Source organism: Lates calcarifer, linkage group LG9 (assembly GCF_001640805.2).
Source record: "Lates calcarifer isolate ASB-BC8 linkage group LG9, TLL_Latcal_v3, whole genome shotgun sequence".
In the NCBI taxonomy this organism is placed as follows: Eukaryota; Metazoa; Chordata; class Actinopteri; family Centropomidae; genus Lates; species Lates calcarifer.
This window is the reverse complement of record NC_066841.1, coordinates 22,732,043-22,751,727: the sequence shown is the minus strand read 5'-3', so window position 1 is coordinate 22,751,727 and position 19,685 is coordinate 22,732,043. Positions and strand designations below refer to the sequence as shown.

The window sequence follows — 19,685 nt, the reverse complement described above, 5'->3', positions numbered from 1 at the left end:
CTCTATATCACTGCCCTTTTTGCTATTGAACACATCCTCTACCCCACTGCTGTCAGGCTCAGACTGCCCAGTGCCATGAGGATTCAATCGACTCCCCATGTGTCCCAGCTCAAATCTGTCTTCCAGTCCTCTGTTGCTGTATATAAACATCTGTCTCATACACAAGGACTCATGATGAATGATGACTCATAGACTTTTTGTACCCTACTCCTGTTACTTATGGACTGGTTTTTGGAAGTTTTACTCATTTTACCATCAACCCTTGTCATGAGCAGAATGTTAAGACTGACCTACTGTGAGTTGCGGCAACTGAAGACTTGGCTGGGATCCAGGCGACTGAGGTTGCGGTGGTAACCATGGAAATGTGGGATCCAGGTGGATTCTCCAGGAGGCCGTGTCTCTGGTTATCACAATGAAGGATTCTGCCGGTGTCTCAGCAGTTCAGTATTTGCTGAATTTAACCGTAGACTTTCTGTCTCTGCAAACTTGATTTCTTACAGGCTTTTCTTGAGGCTGTCATGGGTTGAGGAAAAATGAACCACCAACGTAGTTAATGTTTGCTGGATAACTTTAGAGGATGCTGGTGTCTCTACTCTAAAAAAAATCTTCTTAATTCTTCAGGATAAAATAGGCAGGATTGTCAAAAAGAGGTCATTAGTGTATTTGAATACTTTTGTTCCTTTGGCTTAACTTGATGTTGCTTGGCTTGGAAAAAGTGAAAATCCCTTGCATGTATAGACCTTTGAACCTGGTTTGGGAGGAAAAGTTCTATAACTGTTTCTTATCACAGGATGTTGGGGAGGATGAAGAGTGGATAGTGTCAGGCCATAATCTTGACAACACCAGACCTTTACCTCAGTGCAGGTCTGGGTCTGTTTATGTTTTTTCCCATTATGAACTCTGTGATAGCCTGATCATAGGTGCCAGGCTGATGTCCGGCTGATACCAGATGTCGCTACATAAATGGCAATAAAATATGCAGCTCCATACCTTCCTTCTGCTTGCACTGGTCATTCAGTTTCACATAGTGTGGATACCTTTCAAATAAAACACTCTAGTTAAGACATGGTTGATCACAATGAATGATTGACAGCTGTGAGGATAGGATATATAGGGTTATATATATATATATATATATATTCAGTTGTAAGTTTGGACAGACCTTCTCATTTCATTCAATGGCTTTTCTTTGTGTTTATTACACTGTAGAGCGGGGGTGTTAAACTCACAGTGGGCTGAAATTAAAAAATTGCTACAAGTCAAGGGCTGGGCAGGTTCAACGTTTATTGAAAACTTATTGAAACAACCTTTTTGCACATATTGAACCTGGAACTAAGAAGGCCTATAGATTATTGTCTGTAAGACAACATTAATTATGAAATAAATGAAATAAAAACTATAAATAAATAAAAATAAAAGAAATAAAAACCAGTTTCATTAATTTCTTATGGCTCTATCTGCAGTTTTTACAGAATAATTTCAAGTGAAAACATTTTCTACAGGCAAACAACACCCAAAAGTAATTTACTTCAAAGAAAAATCAAATGTCCTGTAGTAGCAAGAGAAAAAAAATGTAAAAATGAAACTGCATTAAAAACTGAAAATGCGTCAAAGCACCGTTTGCTGCTCTATGATGTTCACTAGTCTGAGCCATTTTTTTAAGGGAAGAATAGTTGAAAGTTGACACAAGCTGTGTGTAATATCATAGACTGCTGATGAAGGAGTGGGGCGCACTTTCCCGGCCCGTGATTGACGTGCCGATGCACGGGCAGTGCATTGTGGGATTTGTAGTATTATGGTGGTGCGTGCGATATACCGGCGGGCCAGCTCTAATAATAAATAGATTTTGTCATGTGGGCCAAAGATAATTCATTCACGGGCCAGATGTAGCCCGCGGGCCTTGAGTTTGACACAGGTGCTGTAGCGTAATACTGAAGACATCAAAACTATGAAGGAACACATATGGAATTATGTAGTAAACAAAAGTGTTAAACCAGAATGTGTTTTGAATCTTAGATTCTTCAAAGTAGCTACATTTTGCTTTGATGACAGCTTTGCACACTCTTTGAATTCTCTCAATCAGATTCATGAGGTAGTCACCAATTTCTTGCCTTTTTTTAAAAGTATTTTTTGCCTTTATTTATAGGACAGTGAGAGAGGAAACAGGGAGAGAGTGGGGGACATGCAGTAAAGGTCCAGCCAGATCGGGAATCAAATCAGGATCTGCCTGCTCAGACCACTAGGTCTAGGTATGGTATGCACCCTAACCATTCAGCTATGAGGGTGCCTCAAACCTCTTGCCTTTTTAATGTGTTCGAGACCATCAGTTGTGTTGTGCAGAGGTAGAGTTGTTACACAGTTCTATGCAGTGAATAGTCCCTTTCAACTATTGTTCGAATCCATGTTCATCAATACTTTAAGACATGAAGGTTAGTCAATCCAGAAAATTTCAAGAACTTTAAATGTATCCTTTAGTGCAGTCGTGAAAACCAGTCAAACACTATGGAGAAACTGGCTCCCATGAGGACCACCCCGGGAAAGGAAGACCAAGAGTTACCTCTGCTGCAGAAAATAAGCTCATTAGAGTTACTCGCCTCAGAAACCACAAATTAACAGCACCCCAGAATAGAGCCCACATAAATGCTTCAGAGTTTGGGTAGCAGACACATCTCAACATCAACTGTTCAGAGGAGACTGTGTGAAGCAGGCCTTCATGGTTGAATCTCTGCAAAGAAAGCACTACTTAGGAAGAACAACAAGAGAATAGCTTGGGCAGAAACACAAGGAATACATATTAGACCAGTGGAAATCTGTACTTTGGTCTGATGAGTCCAAATTTGAGATTTTTGGTTCCGTAGGTTTGTGTAGGACCATCATTTGTTCTTTAACAGGACAAACACACCTCCAAGAAGGAGAATGATGGAGTGCATCAGATGACCTGGCTCCGCAATCACCCAATCTAAAACAACTGAGATGGTTGGGATGACTTGGAGTGCAGAGTGGGGCTTAGATAGTTTGTTTGCTATGGATTTACGGTTACAATGAAAAAAAATATTGTAACAGGTTACAATAACATGATACAGATACATACATAATAGGCTAATATTTGTGACCCATGTCCCTAGGCTTTTCTGTTTAAAAATGAAATGACATATCATCACTACCAAGAGTGCAGTAGTTAAATTTTGCATATAATAAATAGTAACAATCCCATACCCAAGACATGACCATATAAAAATTACAATATTAACATCACATTTCAGCCATTTTGTGTTGCATGTGTATAAACATAATATTGTGTGTCTTTTCATATTCTTGCATACTCATTACGTCACATAAATGTAAAAAAATGATATGCTCTGAGCCCTTTGATTAATACGTTTATTTGGTTGTTGTGTATTTTACTGGCTGATAATATATGTAGAGTAAAATTAAGCAATAGTGCCACATGAAAGAGGAGTGTAGATTTGATTTTAAAAATATCCATCTTTTTCTTATTATTATTATTATTATTATTATCATTATCATTGTTGCAACCAGTTAATTCGCAGTGCTTCGTTTCGTTCTCCTGACCGTTCCAATTTATACTGTCTATGGTAGTTTTATAATTTCACTTTTTTAACTTCCGGTTCGCAGTCTTTATTGATTTCAGTTATCTGTAGTCTTAAAATAGCAAGGGATTAAAAAAAATTAAGAAAGAAAGAAAGAAAGAAAATTACACTGAACCAAAAAATACAAATTTCCCCATTTTGTTTCACTGTATTTTCAATGTTTTACACTGGTAAACCCGGAAATGGACAGTTTTCTCGTGTTTGGTTTAACAGGAGAAAGCGAAAAATGGGCTCGTTTCCTTTTTATATATTTTTCTATACATAATCAGTGTGGTTTTTCTTATTCTTTTTTTCTTGAAGGGAAGCATTTGCTTTCTCTGCGTCAGAGACGTACGGTCTACCTCTCGTCTGCAACAAATGTCAACACATGCCGCTTCCTCTACTTCCCGGAAACACAAATCCTTATTCACCAAAATGGCGATGTTAACAGTGAGCCGGCCACCGCTCGGGGGTTTCAGTTTCGAAAACTGCAAGAGGTAAGGGCTTTTCAGTGGATGAAAATCAGAACAGAATAACTTCAAAGCTTAATACATGTTTTACCTTTTGTATTTCGACTCTGAGTACAAGAGATTTTAATACGGGTTTCCAAGCGATGCTAGCTCATGTTAACTTGGCTTCCATACAATGACTAAGGCTTTTCCACACACTAGTGATAATCACCGTTAAGGTTCACTTGTCCTCTATATTTGAACATCATTCGAGTCTTGCTGTTTTAGGACGGTTATAACATTCTTGCTTTTAAGTATCTCAACAAAGTACGTACTATTTACACGCGTATCGCTGTTAACATTGTTTTTACCAAGAAAATCGGTTCGTTCGGTGGGAACGTTTCTTCTCTTGGTACTCACCCTGCTACTTGTCTGTGAATAAACGGTGTAACTAAGGTAACAATGACAATACCACAAACAGCATAGAAAAACAGTCTGCCCAAGTAAATACCCAGTGGAGGCACTAAATGAGAAAATCTGTCAATGAAGACTTTAGCTAGCACAAATTGTTGGTGAAAACTCTGTGGTTCAAAGGCAGTTTTGAGGGTGACACCAAAAGTTCGGTTAAGTCTCTCACGTGATAACATGAAATGTATTTTTAATCATAATCCACTGTACCATTATTTAACATGCTGAAAGGCCTTAATAAGATAGATGAGACATTTCTGCTGTCAGCCCAGATAGTGAAGTGATGAAAGACTGTTCTCAGCACAGTTTAACTAAATTATTGTTTTAATGTGTTTTATAACATAACATAACAAAACAAAACAACAGCCTCTTTTTAATAACAGAGCTTAAAATTTATTAGGCTTAGAAGTGTTTGTTTTACAGTTCCACATTAATTCAGTTATTCAAGTGCCTTTTTTATTTTATTTTTTCAGAAATGCAGTTTTGGAAGGTGAAGTTAACAAAGTGGGATGCAGTTTACCTACTGCTCGTAAAACAGGAACTACCATCTGTGGTGTGGTCTTCAAGGTGAGTGACACAAACCATGCTGCTTCAGATAAGTATGGTTAGCCTGAAAATGTATTTACATCATGAACATGAAGTTGAGTAGGAATTGGTGTCCTTGTCTAGCTTAGCTTCTTGTAAATGTAAATATAACACAGAATATTCTGTCATACGTAGTCAAAAAGTTAAATCTAGTTCCCTGTGTTCACACTGGCCAACATTAATACACAGAGTGATACTGGACAGGTGGTAGTACTTTCTAATAGCACAATATATCACTGCTATTTACTTTGAAGTGTTTTTTGTGCATTTTCAAAGAATTTTATAATGCAAGAATAGACCCCATCCTACTGTGACATAATTACATACTTGGATGCTTTGAGAATGAAAAGAAAAACTAATCAGAAGGTGTCACCAGACAGCACTTGAAAAGCACTAAAGCAGAATTACTAAGCATAGGTTTACTGAGTCTAAACGATGTCTTTGTGTTTCCCTGTGAAGGATGGTGTTGTACTCGGGGCTGACACTAGAGCCACTGAGGGCATGGTAGTGGCAGACAAGAACTGCTCCAAGATCCACTACATCTCCCCCAACATTTAGTAAGTGATAGGTGCTCAGGTTTTCAATACACATCAGGTATTCATTACAGAGTTTGGTTGTTTGAGTTATTTGCTTAGAACTCACATTGTCCTCATTTTGTTCCACACACTGCATCTGTGTATGGAAATGAACATAAACATGAATTTAATGTGATACATGTTAAAGTTTTTATAGGAGTCCACATGGGCTCTAGTCATTAACTTTGATGGAAAAAGATGTTTTGGAATTATGGATAATGGCTTTAAGAAAATATCTGGAAAAACATCTTTTTTTTTATAGTTGTAGTTTACAGCTTCATGTTAGGGAGTTCAGGTGCTGTATAATTAACTGGCTGGTGTGTAATTGTGTTATTGTCCAGCTGTTGTGGAGCAGGAACAGCTGCAGACACAGAGATGACTACTCAGATCATCTCCTCCAACCTGGAGCTACACGGCCTCTCTACAGGCAGACTGCCACGTGTGGCCACTGCTAACCGCATGCTCAAACAAATGCTCTTCAGGTACGCTTCTCACACTGCATCATGTAGTGCATTTTTTGGAAAATCAGCCAATTGATATAATAATACCATAATTTAATGAAATCTGACAAATCAAATTAATTAATCATATTTATGACAAAATTTGTGTTGCCATTAAATATTGAAAAGTCAGGTATAAAAAAAGTGAGAAAATCTTAGATATGGGCGGCTGTGAGCTGTGCTCAGGAGGTAGAGTGGGTCGCCCACTAATCGGAAGGTCAGTGGTTCGATTCCCGGCTTCTCCAGTCTGTGCCGAAGTATCCTTGGGCAATATACTGAACCACACATTGCCCCTGATGTGTGTATCATCTGTGTGTGAATGGGTGTGCATGTGTTAGAGCGATAGAGCAAGCGCTGTATGAATGGGTGAATGTGACACGTAGTGTAAAGTGCTTTGAGTGGTCGATACAACTAGAAAAGTGCTATGTAAGTACAAGTCCATTTACCATATGTGCATTAGGGCTGCACGATTAATCGTATTAAAATTGCGATCTTGATTCAGAGTGATCTTATTTCTAAATGACAACGATTCTGCTGCGTTTTCATCAGGGACACCTGCTGCATCAAAACAAACACACCCATCTCTCTCATCCAATGACAATGTGTCATTACACACATGATTCAGAGCAGCAGAAACTCAAATAAACCCAACGAGTGCAAGTGAGTGACAGCGGCTAATGACAGTCAGATGTTGTGTTAGGAGAAATAAAAGCAGCAAAATGAATCCAGAAGAAAACCCTGCTGATGGCACTGTGCTTGTGATGACAAAAGATTAGCTAGGTCTTATCACTGGTAGTTTCCGCTTTAGATGTGCGGTTCCTGGCAGTGGGCATGTGGCTGTCAGCAGGCAGGTAGAACTCACCTGACACTGGAGCGGAGAGAATCAGAGCGAGTCACACTGCCTGCATCGTGCTTTCATTATGTCCTCCGTTTTCATCAAGTATCTAACACTAAAGTTAGTTTTGTGGTTTGATCATATTAAGGCAAGATGTGGTTGTAAAGTTTACAGCCTGTCGCTCTGTCTAATGTATCCAGTAGTCGACATTTCGGGGGCAGCCTTAGACACAGTTTACTACCATACCTGACAAGCTCCCATAGACATGAGGAAATTACAGACTCTATCAACACCACTTAGCTAAACGTTTAATCCAGTTCAGTTCAATTTTATTTATAAGGTGCCGAATCACAAGAGAAGTCATCTCAAGGCACTTTTCATATAGGGCAGGTCTAGACTGTACTCTTTAAGATATGGCCTGTTCTATATCAGGCACCATTATATCTTCTGTTCCGCTTCCTCGTGTGTCGGTAAATTAGTGCAAAAAACATGTTGAAAAAAAATTGTGAGAGAATTGTGATCTCAGTTCTAAGCAAAAAAATTGTGATTCTCATTTTTCCCAGAATGGTGCAGCCCTAATGTGCATACATGTGATTGAGCTGTGCTTCTGTGTGTGTTTTCAGGTATCAAGGCTATATTGGGGCTGCTCTGGTCCTTGGTGGAGTGGACTGTAATGGTCCTCACCTTTACAGTATCTACCCTCACGGCTCCACTGACAAGCTGCCCTACGTCACCATGGGTCAGTCTCACACTAACACTAACACACCCTTGTTTGTACATCAGGGGATGACATTAAGCTGTGCCAGTGGCTTTTGAAGATCACTAGACCCACCATTGTAACCACTGGCCCAGGAACATTACTTTTAATCCAGCAAATAACAGCAACAAATTACACTCTTATTGAGGAAAATGAAATGATCTTACACAAAAGTAGTTTAACTGTTTAACTGTTTATTAATTTTATTTTGCTATTTAAATGAATTCATTGAGTTGTTTTTCCATCTCCTTGGTTGGCTAATTTTGATTTTGCTCTGCTCTCTAACCCTTGAAGAGCAGAGAATCCCTACAATAAACAAATGCTTATGAAAATAATTACTGTGTGATTAATATTATGTGTATAATTCTACTGACCTTCAGCGGGAATAAATCTGCAAGTAGCAATGTCCAGTTAGTTAGTAGTTGTTGGTATCACAAGCAGGTTCATTTGGGGAAACTGTACATGATTTTCATAGGATTTAGGGATTTTAGAACACATTTACATGGTGTGTCCTTTTAGTTGCTGTTGATACCATCACCACCCCAAATGTTTTCTAACTGAGATGGACAGAAATGGATGTCGGGTCACTGATCCAGTTTTTCTTTTCTTAAGGCTCTGGGTCTCTGGCTGCTATGGCAGTATTTGAGGACCGCTACAAGCCTGACATGGAGGTGAGTCTAACACTCTCATAATCCTACGAGGTGTTCACTAATCCCAAACGAGTGGATGTGACGGCCTGTAATATTTTCTGTCAAAGGAGGAGGCGGCCAAGCAGCTGGTGCGTGACGCAATTGCCGCTGGTATCTTCAATGACCTGGGCTCTGGCAGCAACATTGACCTGTGTGTTATCACCAAGGGCAAAGTGGACTACATCCGGCCCCACGATGAGGCCAACAAGAAGGGGATCAGGTGAGGACTATATCAGTGATTCTTCTGGAACAATTTACAGTTAAAACACTTAAGCTTTAGCCTGGATCTATTCATCTGTGTGTGTTTTAAAGTCATTTCCTGTTAAGGATCAACAAAGTATTATTCTATTCTATTCTATTCTAATCTTTATTTACCAGTTACCTGGTGAATCATGGTATAGGAGCTTCATTGATAATGTTTTTTTTTTTTTTTTCAATTCAACACACACACACACACATACACACACATACACATGCAGTTCACTGTTGTCCTGCAGCTCAAAACTCAGTTTTCCCTCCTAAGGTGATTTAACTCAGCTCAGAGCTCAGGGTTTTGTTAAACCAGCTCTCTGGAACACGCCCCTGAAATGTTGGTTGTAATTACACATTCCATAGCAAGTACACAAATGTAGGTCACTAATGAAGCAACAGTTATACATTAAGGATGGAATGTCACTGTTTGGTTTTTCACATAGGGAAAAACTTTTCAGATTGTAACACGAGGAATCCAAGATGAATAGCAGCTGTTGACATGTGCACAGATATACAGTACAGGAGGAGGTGCTATTGTGTCTCCACCTCTGCTTTAACAGAATGTGTCATCTCATCTCGCATCATTACAGAGCATGTTGGGACATTGTAATCATTATCTGAAACTGGACTTATTAACATGTCATCACTTGATGAATGAGTAACAGACTTGACTTGTTGCTTGTTCTGTTTCAAGACTAAATGAGCTCGAAGCCTTGCAGCTGTGAGTACAGAGGGAAAGTGTTTTGGTAGAGTGCAGACTTAACAGCCACCGCCTCTCACTCTGATTTGAATTTTTCTACTAACCAACCCTTATTTTAATCTAGCTGACTGACTGCCTTGCTTGGTTTGACTTTCCATTACTAATGTGCATGGCTGTGTCTATTGGATGGCTGTGTATAGTGGCATACTGTACTGAAGATGATATCTCTGTTGTATTGGACCACATTAAACAAGCCCCAACCAAGACTTAATTGTTACTGATCATCTCTTGGTTTGGTTGAAACTTATTATTCCATGTGCTTTATTTCTCCCCATATAGAACTGGTGACTACAAGTACAAAGGAGGTACCACCGGTGTGTTGACAAAGGTGGTGACCCCACTGGACCTGGAGCTGGTGGATGAATCTGTACAGACTATGGATACCTCCTAGAATGGTTGTACAATGTGTTTCTTGATGTAACTCACTACCCCTCAGAAGTCCTGATACAAATGGCATGTTTTACATGGTTTACAATAAAAATGTTTGAGTTCATTCATGTTTTTGTGTCTTTTTAAGTTGACTGACAGTCTAAAGTTTTTTGCTTTTGATGTTTTTGAACTACAAATAAAACAGCTGTATTTAAGTATTTGGACAGTGACACAATTTTTTTTAATTTTGCCTCTGTACACCACAGTAGATTTTATACTAGAAAATGATTAACTCAGACTGCTGAATCCTGACAGTAATGTCAGATAAACTTTAGAATCTTTTTACTTAAAACAATCTCTTTCACTTATATTTGAAAACACATTGAAAAAGATCAGTATGACCAGGAGGAACGAATATAGCAAGCAAAATCTGTTTCATTGTTCATACCTGACTGTGGTTTTAAGACAAACTTGGAAAAAAAAGTCCTTTAATGTTTGTTACCCACAATTAAAAGAGGAGTGAAGGATGTGTCAGTCAAATAGTCTGTACACGTCTACACAGTCCTGAAAAGAGGTCTAATTAGCCAAAAACAGTAAAGAAAAAACATCACCTGCATGGGTTTACTGTGAGTGTACAGGACCTTTAACACTCTAAAAAAACAAAACAAATCCTAACCACGGGTCCAGGGAATCCATCAAGGGTGTAGAATGTCCACAGACTGTTCCCATCATCAAACAGGCCTTTTACTGAACTATTTGTGTCTTTTCAAACCAAACATCACTGACTATGTAGGTTTTGTGTACTGTACTCATCAAACACTGTCAATATAATTCCTTTCACTATTTTACAGGCTTAATGAGAAAAGCAGAATCAGAAACTCACTTAGCAGTATGTTGCTTCATAATTTAATTAACAAGGGGAGAGTCATTTATCGTAATAAGAGCTTCCACTGTTTTTTCATCTTTAATTTTAGAAAAAGCACTTTCCACACAGAGCTAGTTTTAATGTCAAGTTGCACAGAAAAGCACAGCTGATAAAAACATAATGGCACAATACTTGAAAAGTCACAATTCAATAAGTACAATAGATGGAAGATGGAGATGATAATGAAAACTCCTCCCCTCTTCCTGTGTATGTAACTATGTTTAAGTGAAGTTGTTGTTAACAGATATATGAAAACAAATTCAGAGTTATTCTGTGCGGTAAGGCACATTAAACATGTTCCATACATAAGGACATCTTTAAACATATTCTGGTTTAGTACTATCTATCAAAATGACTTTCACAGCATCTCATTTCTATGGTGTTAACATTTTCACAGTAATGTTGGTCTGAATTTGCACATACAGTATAAACACTTGGAACAAGATCATAAACCACATTCTGCTATTGTACATGACATAAAACTACAATCTTCAACATTTCTGGAACCACACCTATCACCAAGGCACAAGCTGTTACTTTAGTACATCTCTTTTTGTGTGTCTTTAGATTTGTAATGAACAATTCAATAAGGGACACTGTGGCACACGGGTAATCTAATGATGATTTCCATTCTAAATCTTTCTATTACAAGGCTGTCCTTTACATAAAACAAAAGATGGTTTATTTTCCTTCTTAATTCAACTATCGACACTGTAAATAAAATGCATAAAAATCATCACAAACTCAGAATTAAGTGAGTTGGCACAGTTTATGAGAAATGAAATCCAGGAACAAGGACAACTAAGGACCATGTTGTGGTGGGATCCTGCCAGCCGTGGAGTCCATCAACATGTTGACATTCCAACCCATGAGTGCTCAGTACTTATGGGTCAGAAACATCCATCCTACTTGGCCTTCATTTTGATGTCAACTACACACCTGTAAAGTTACGTGACTGTATCTTGCACAACTGTGATGCTATTGTTGTGGACCAAATCTGTCCACAGACACTAAGATGACACACCTACATGCAGACTCACAAAGTGGAGGAAACAATACCAGGGCAGTGAGAAAAAGAAAAGTCCAGTCCTCTTCAAATATGCAAACAACTGGAAGTAAAGAGCAGCTGTGGTGGATAATTATTTTTTAGGCCTATTATATGAAGATCACAGCTTAATTGTCTTGTTAAATGGAAGTAACACTGTGATCACTTTTTAAAAGGGTTACTTCAGCAATTTATTATTGCACTTATATAAAGTTGGGGGACTTTACAGATAGATTAAAAACTAATTGGTAATAAATGAAGCAGCAGAGGCTGAGATACCCTGATCTGTTGTACATTATAGGTCAAGCAGCAGCACATTTATTACAAACACATTTGATAGTCAGGCACTGGTTGATTTTGAATACCTGCTAAATGTAGTCAATTTGTGACATCTACTGGTTATTAAAAGGTACAGCATGTGGAAGACCTTGAATAAAATCAGTAGCTATCAATCTAGTATTAGCTTGTGTGCAAAGAGGTTCCAAATATTTTACTAACAAATAAGTTTAAAAAGGTAGTGTACAACCAATTTCAAAAACTAGGATTTCAAAAAGTAGGATTTATTGCAGGGCTGTTTAGAATTCTTATTGATTGATTGAAGATCATACCAGTGAGTGACTTATTATTAGTATTGCAAGAGTTGGATTGTGTCTGAATGTACTGTTTAATTGTACAATATCAGACCAGATACCCCCTCTGCAAAGCTGCAATCATATAACTTGTTTTTTGTGGCTTTTCTTTAATTTTCTTTCAGCCTAAAATCAGTTTTTAGTTTGACGGAAATGCTTATCCTTGGTTTTGACTAAAACTTGACTTAAAGATTTCTGTCATCTAATTTTCTAATGACAAAAAAACCCAAAAAAGTCAGATGTTTTCATCAGCTATAATTAGACTAAAATGTTTTCTTTGACTACAATGAGACAAGTTTCAGCTGAAAACTGACAAAAAATAAAAAGTATATCTAATAAGTCTAATAAGTAGACCATGGGTCAAGATTATCAAATTGTCAAATTAATACATTATTTAGAGAAAATAGGCCTTGAGCTCTACATCCTGTATATAAGGAGATACTGAGGCATAGAAAAGTTAAACCACCACAGTCATTCTGGCTTCCATACAGAAAACCTTCTGCTGGAAATAAATATACAGTATGTATCACATGTTGAGCTGTCATCTCCATCACACTGGACTGACTGCAAGCAGTTAGGCAAAGCTTTCTTTCAGAATTCATTCTCAGAGAGGAGTGACTTAGTCACTGCTACTAAGTATTTACTAACTGTCCCTTTAGACCCTTAAATTATGTGCTCAAATTGATGATGAAAAGCAACTTGATTATATATGATTACAATGATAGATGATAGATGAATAATATTCTAATTGCCCAGCTTGAATGCATACTTCACCTGAAACACAGGGCATGAACTTGGAATGCAACCCCTGTGGAGTTATACAAAAAAAGCTTAGAGAAATGTGTGATCATAGTGAGACACAGCTCTCTATCCTTAGCTAAAGAATAGGGCATAAATGCGGTCACCTCTCAAGTGAACAAGTGTGGTTTCATAAACTTTCCACTAGTGCTACACCACTAATACATCTCTTCACATCCTCTGAGACAGAAAATAAGTGGGTGTTTGGATGCCAAAACATCACAGTCCACTGGTGCAAGTCTTCCCATGGTTCCTGTCGAGATGAGTTTAAGGCAAACACTTTTCTGCAAGACCAGGCGGAGCTTACGTCTAGTGGTTTGAGGTCCTCAGACTGAGCAGAGGGGAGGCTTGGAGCTGAAGTGGTGCTCAGGTGCTGGAGGTCCACATGTGCATCTGTTTGGCGATCTGCAGCACAAAGACAATGTCCGGCCGCTGGTCTGGGTCCGGGTTGATACACATGCTGACCAGGTCACGCAGCTGTGGAAAGTGGGCTGTTTTAGTTTAAAGGATAAGGTTTATGCTACCACGAGACACTTGCTTCAATGAAGGGGTGTTGCATAAATGAACCTGATATAAATTTTGATAATATGGGTGTGTAATGTTTATCAGTTCATCTGGTTGCTTTTACACCATCCATTGAGTATAATTTTAACAGGTACATTGGAGAGAGAGTAACTCATTTGCCAAAATGAAATTATTGTGAATTCTTTTGGTCATGATATAGTGAAAACCTTATATTGTGACAACCCAACTTCAATGAGTGGACATCTTAGAAGAAGAAGTCTACATGCTCATGTATCATGGCTTGGAAATAGTGTATTTCCACCTTGGGTTTGTTTGTCTCACTAAAAGGCAATCAGTCTTTGGACATAGCATAGAACAAAAAAGGAGGATAGACTGCTACTCTAGAAACTCAAAAGTAACAAACAATTAATCCAACAGCTCCTAAACTGTCTTTTGTACTATACTCATCAGCCACTTCATTAGGTACACCTGCTGGTTAACACAAATTTCTAATCATCTAATCACATGGCACCAACTTGATGCATTTAAGCTTGTACACATGATCAAGACAACCTGCTGAGGTTCAAACCGAGTATCAGAATGGAGAAGAAAGGTGATTTAAGTGATTTTGAACGTGCAGAGTTGTTGGTGGCAGACGGGCTAATCTGAGTGTTTCAGAAACTGCTGATCTACTGGGATTTTCCCACACAACCGTCTCTAGGGTTTACAGAGAATAGTCTGAAAAAGAGAAAAAATCCAGAGAGCAGCAGTTCTCTGGGTGAAAATGTCTTGTTGATGCCAGAGGTCAGAGGAGAATGGCCAGACTTCTTTAAGCTGATAGGAAGGCAACAGTAACTCAGATGACCACTCCTTACAATCAGGGCCTGCAGAAGATCATTTCTGAATGCACAACACGTCAAACCTTATAGCAGATGGGTTACAGCAGCAGAAGACCACACTGGGTGCCACTCCTGTCCGCTAAGAACAGGAAACTGAAGCCACAATTTGCACAGGCTCACCAAAACTGGACAACAGGAGATTGGAAAAATGTTGGTCTGGTCAAATGAGTCTTGATTTCTGCTGTGACATTTGGACAGAATTTGGCATAAACAACATGAAAGCATGTATCAACGGTTCAGGCTGGTGGTGGTGTCATGGTGTAGGGGATATTTTCTTGACACACTTTGGTCACCTTAGTACCAACAGAGTACCTTTAGTATGTGGTGGAACAGGAGATTTGCACAATGGATGTGCAGTCAGCAAATCTGCAGCAACTGTCAACCTCAATATGAACCAAAATCTCTGAGGAATGTTTCTAGCACCTTGTTGAATCTATGCCACAAAGAAATAAGGCAGTAATAGTAAGGTGTATCTACTAAAGTGGCCAGCGAGTGTATGTTGCTTATTTAGCTCATGCAGGAAATGTAAACCTGAGATCATGATTGTAGGAAGTTAGCATTGGGACTCTCACTCTTTTTCTTTACCAACAACCACTAGACACAGAATCTCAAAAATTCTGTTGTCATAGTGGCGTTGCCAGAGGTCTGTACTACGAAACAAGTTCAACATACCCGGATATCTTATCATTATCTGGCTTCACTAAACCTAACAACCACAGTCTGGCTAAGCAGTGTTACGACGCTAGTTATTAACTCGTTAAGTCAAGCCAGGAGGCGGAGTTGTTAGTTAAAAGCAGCGTTGTCAGAACCATGAGTAAGGTACCTAATATTATACGAGAGGTAACGCTGACAGCTGCATGTTGTCCATAAAAAAAATGACATTTAACAAGTTGAAATGTGAACAGAGAAACACTAGAAATAATTTACAATTCTCAAAATCAGGCTGAGGATTTATTGTAAATAAGTACATAAATGTTTTTTCTTACTGAGCAAGCGTTTTTGTTCTTTTGTCTGATGGTGATTTATTCTGAGTTACTGTGAATATGTGATGTAGATAAACAGTGACAGTAAAGTCAAACTGTTTCTGCTGCCAAAGCAGAGGAGAGGAGAGAGTTCATGTCTGAGGTCGATCTGACTGAAGTGTTCATTTATAATCGTGGCAAATATTCAACAGTGTGAAGATAAAAGCATCTTTGTTCTATCAAAGTGAAGATTGAACAGTCAGTATGTGATCATTTAGTGTGATAAACTCTCTCTCTGTTTGTTAGAAGCTCTGTTGTGGACATAATGGAACAAAACCATTCCACAGAGCTATAAAAATATCTATTGATCTTTATTATTTGGTACTTTATTGTAAACTCTGTCCTTCTCAGGATCCTGCAGAAATGTTGACGCTAGTTTTCCAGTGATCTGATTGGTCAGTAGTTGGGCTATTGACAGGTTTTGATCTGATCCTCTGAAGTTAACCTGCCCCGGAGCAGGTTAGTCGTTCAGCATCAGTTACTATGGTGATTTACCCCGATAAGAAGTGAACCTCTGTCGTAAGGCTGAAAACCCAGAGTTAAACCTGAAGCTAACTCGCTAACTGCAAATCCCGGTTCGTAGTACAGGTCTAAGGTGTGAAAAGGTCTCTAAACAACACCTAGCTAACAACCCAGGCTTTTGGAAGCTGGATTTTATTTTCTCTTTTGAATGTGCTTCTGGTTTTCTTTGCATCCAGTCTTTGCACTGAGCTATGCTAAACTTGACAAAATATGACATACACAGATAAACCACAATTAGAACAATGGCAAAAAATAAAACAACTACACAGCTGGGATATAATCAGCTTATACAGTGTCAAACAGACAACTGGACTTTCCTTTGAAGCAACAGTGATTAATTAGATACACAAGAAGAACTGGATTCATGCTTATTTTTATACTGTTACTGTTTGAAGAACTTGTTTTTTTTATTCCCCAAGAATGATGTAAATCAGCCAGTTTTGTGTTGCTCTACCTTCTCAGAGTAATGGTCAGGTGGGAGGGGAGGGTAATCACACTGCTCAATCTTCTGGCAGAGGGAGAGGAGGTTCATCTTGTCTCCATAAAATGGACTCTGCAGCGCTGCCATCTAAAGAAAGAGGAAACAGCTTGGATGAGAGAAATTCTTGGGAGGGAAAAGAAATATTGATGTGGGTGTAGGGTGTGAATGCTGGAAATAAAAATATTTATTACGTTGAACTAGGACTGCTTTTTCACAGAGCCCTAATAATATTCTTCTTAACAGAGATCCAATTTATGCTAATTTATTCAGCACAACACAGCAGTTTGGTATGTAGCACTGATCATCCAGCACGACTGTTGTTATTGTTCTGAATTTCGGTTGATTTCATCAGATGGTACCTCCACCATGAAATAATGATTTGGTCAGCTGGGCTGTCTGTGCCACTCCTTACCAGATGTTGGTTGTGAAGCAGTTTTGTTGTTTTCCAACTGAAAAGTGGCGGAGAAGAGATTTTGCTGTTGTCATATTGTTCAGGTGTTTCACTGTGGACAGAGGTCTCTACTAATACCACCAGGAATGTGGATATAAATTGCTTTTACACAAAAATGCCATTTTAAAGTTTAGATGGCTGAATGTAGAGGTTTGATTTCAAACTATAATCTTTTTGTCTCTAAAGAAAAGCTAAACTGTAACTTAACTTTAGTCTAACTTGATAAAGCACCAAAGTTCATTAGTGACTTTGAAAATATACAGACAGGTGAAACACCTGTATAAGGAGGAGGAGACACACAGGTGCACTGCATGGTTCAATTACGCAATTAACTAAAAATAAAAATCCCAGCCAAGTTGATTCTGATTTTGTATTAAGCATGAGGAGATGATCTAAGTGGCTCTGAAAGAGGGTTCATTGTTGGGGCACAGATGGCAGAAGTTTCAGTCACAAAGACTGCTCAGCTGGCTGGTGTTTCAATAGGAACAGTGACTGAAGTGACATCTGCATTAAATCTATGGACAAGACCTCAGTTAACAGGGTCAGAAATTGTGGTTGCACATTTGATGGTGGTCATGCATTTGTGAGATATCCAAGGAAAACATAAGAGCAACTCTTCCTTAGCTGACTGAGAATATCAATGCATTCTTTCCCCAGTCTCCTCCTTGTGTCTCCTCCCTCTTGTTTGTGTCTCTGTGCTTCTCTCTCAGCAGAGGCAGGCGCAGCTGGTGGAGGTCTGACACACCTGTTCCACATTCACTAATCTATTGCTACTAGTATGTTGACCAGACCTCCAGTTGACGTGAGAAAGTCAGCTCATTCAATGTGATGACTTGGCCAGCTCACTAGTGTTTCTAGTGCAGTCCAAGTGTAGTTCTAGTGACGATTTCTAGTTGTTTTCTGGTTCTCTCATCATTAATAACTTAATAATTAACTCTACGCTCTTGTGCCACAGTTCACCTGGGCTCTCCACCTGTTGAACTCTGCCTTCAAGCCTCCAGTCTCTGCCATTTTCAGTTACCTGGTGTTCTCTTCCCTCAGCCAGGAGAAGAACCGCCTGACCTCTCCCTGCCTTCTTACTCCCCTAACCCTGCTTGTTTTCCTGGTGCTAATTAAAGACTGAGTAAACTGGTACTGTTGTGTGTGTGTCTGGTGTTCGCTGAGCCTGCACTGTGGTCCTAATACAAACTGTGACGTGCGGTTTATTCTAATGAGATTGCAGTGCATGAACACCACATTACAAAGATGAATTCCCATTAGTTTAGTGGTGCAAAAACAACAGACACTGGTCTACAAAGAGGTGGAAAAAAGTGATATGGTCTGATGAATTGTCCTTCACCAGATTCTCAACAAAATCAATTAATCAATCATCAAAAAACAAATGAGGGTATATCATTTGGAAGAATGGTGTTCTATCCCCAGAGACTTATAGAATCACTGCCAAGGAGCATTAAAGTTATGCTGGTGGCAGGTGGTGGCCCAACACCTTCCAAAGACACTTTATGTTGGTTTTTCCTTTACTTTGTCACCCGTCTGTAAGCTCCTCATTCACTGGCCTTTTACAGAGCTTTTAACCATGTCATACTGTATTCATAAAAAAAAAACTGACTGCTTTTTTGTCAGTAGTGATTTTGAATCCCTCCACTGTACTTTTAGATATTCTTGTCCATGCTGAAACTTCAAAAACAGTCAGTCAATTGCAGTGAGCTGCAATGCAGCAGCCTTACCATCAGGAGCAATTTGTGGTCCACTGTCTTGCTATGGACAATTAACAATAAAGACAGAAAAGACTGGAGTTGGAAAAAGTTCTTTGGTGTACCCTGTTCAACACATTGTCAGTTTCATCTAACAGCCTTACATTCATGGGTGTTGTAGCTATTATATTATTAGTCCCACCCACTTTAAAATTGTTAGTTTGTATCCCTTTACTTTTACCATGTTGAAAATCAGTGGACTGGTCTATTCACTCTACCTGCACATAAGAATGCTTAGAATGCTGTGCCAGGGCTTTGTCAAATTGACTACATGATCTGGTCTAATTTGACACACACACACACACACACACACACACACAGTGTTACTACAAAATGAAATTGTTAACTTACCAAAACTCAAAGCTTGGCATTTAACTACATGTTTGTATTTTGTTCTGCTGTTGCTTGTAGCCCCCTTTTTTGGTTACAAAGTCTGTAGATTAAGATTAATTAACATTAAGATTAATGTTAGCAAAAAATTAGGAGGTAGGTTAGTTCTCATTTGACTGAATCTGATACTGGTTTATTTTTGGCTGATGATGTTATGGCTTAATACCTTTGCTTCCCCAGACAAAATGGACATAAGGAACTATTTTTTTTGACAGTTAGTCATCACTGGTAGTATTGTTTTTTGTGATGGCATGGTGGTGCAGTGGTTAGCACTGTCACCTCACAGCGAGAAGGTTCTGGGTTCAACCACCAGTTCGGGGCTTTTCTGTGTGGAGTTCTGTGACTATGTGGGTTCTCTCCAGGTTCTTCAGCTTCCTCCCATAGTTTAAAGACATGCAGGTTAACTGGTGACTCTAAATTGTCAGTAGGTGTGAAT

The 19,685-nt window shown here is 38.9% G+C and overlaps 2 protein-coding genes across 8 annotated transcripts in view; one reads left to right on the top strand and one right to left on the bottom strand.

The window, feature by feature from the left end:
• Positions 1 to 3,920: 3,920 nt before the first annotated feature.
• Positions 3,921 to 9,953, top strand: psmb7 (proteasome 20S subunit beta 7). Of its 2 annotated transcripts, XM_018699163.2 has the most exons (9): positions 3,921 to 4,087; positions 4,981 to 5,074; positions 5,552 to 5,649; positions 6,009 to 6,149; positions 7,626 to 7,741; positions 8,372 to 8,430; positions 8,517 to 8,668; positions 9,395 to 9,421; positions 9,740 to 9,953. In XM_018699163.2, the coding sequence occupies exons 1-9, from the start codon at positions 3,969 to 3,971 to the stop codon at positions 9,849 to 9,851; spliced, it is 918 nt and encodes a 305-aa protein (XP_018554679.2). In that variant the 5' UTR covers positions 3,921 to 3,968; the 3' UTR covers positions 9,852 to 9,953. The 2 variants fall into 2 exon arrangements, with proteins under 2 accessions (XP_018554679.2, XP_018554681.2); XM_018699165.2 differs by lacking the exon at positions 9,395 to 9,421.
• A 759-nt stretch (positions 9,954 to 10,712) lies between these two features.
• The window catches only part of nek6 (NIMA-related kinase 6), a 35,455-nt gene continuing 26,482 nt past the window's right edge, over positions 10,713 to 19,685 (bottom strand). For all 6 annotated transcript variants that reach the window (XM_051072717.1, XM_051072716.1, XM_018699156.2 and 3 more), the window contains 2 exons: positions 16,628 to 16,741; positions 10,713 to 13,703 (listed from right to left, as the gene is read on the bottom strand). In XM_051072717.1, the coding sequence (XP_050928674.1) occupies positions 13,593 to 13,703; positions 16,628 to 16,741 (225 nt within the window). In that variant the 3' untranslated portion in view covers positions 10,713 to 13,592. The remainder of the gene's footprint in view (positions 13,704 to 16,627; positions 16,742 to 19,685) is intronic.

Excerpts from the sequence above, each read along its gene's own strand:
- psmb7 (XM_018699163.2), top strand. The coding sequence starts at position 3,969 with ATGTCAACACATGCCGCTTCCTCTACTTCCCGGAAACACAAATCCTTA. Across the intron at positions 8,669-9,394 it reads GCCAACAAGAAGGGGATCAG|ACTAAATGAGCTCGAAGCCT; the intron begins GTGAGGACTATA and ends TTCTGTTTCAAG. Across the intron at positions 9,422-9,739 it reads GAGCTCGAAGCCTTGCAGCT|AACTGGTGACTACAAGTACA; the intron begins GTGAGTACAGAG and ends CTCCCCATATAG.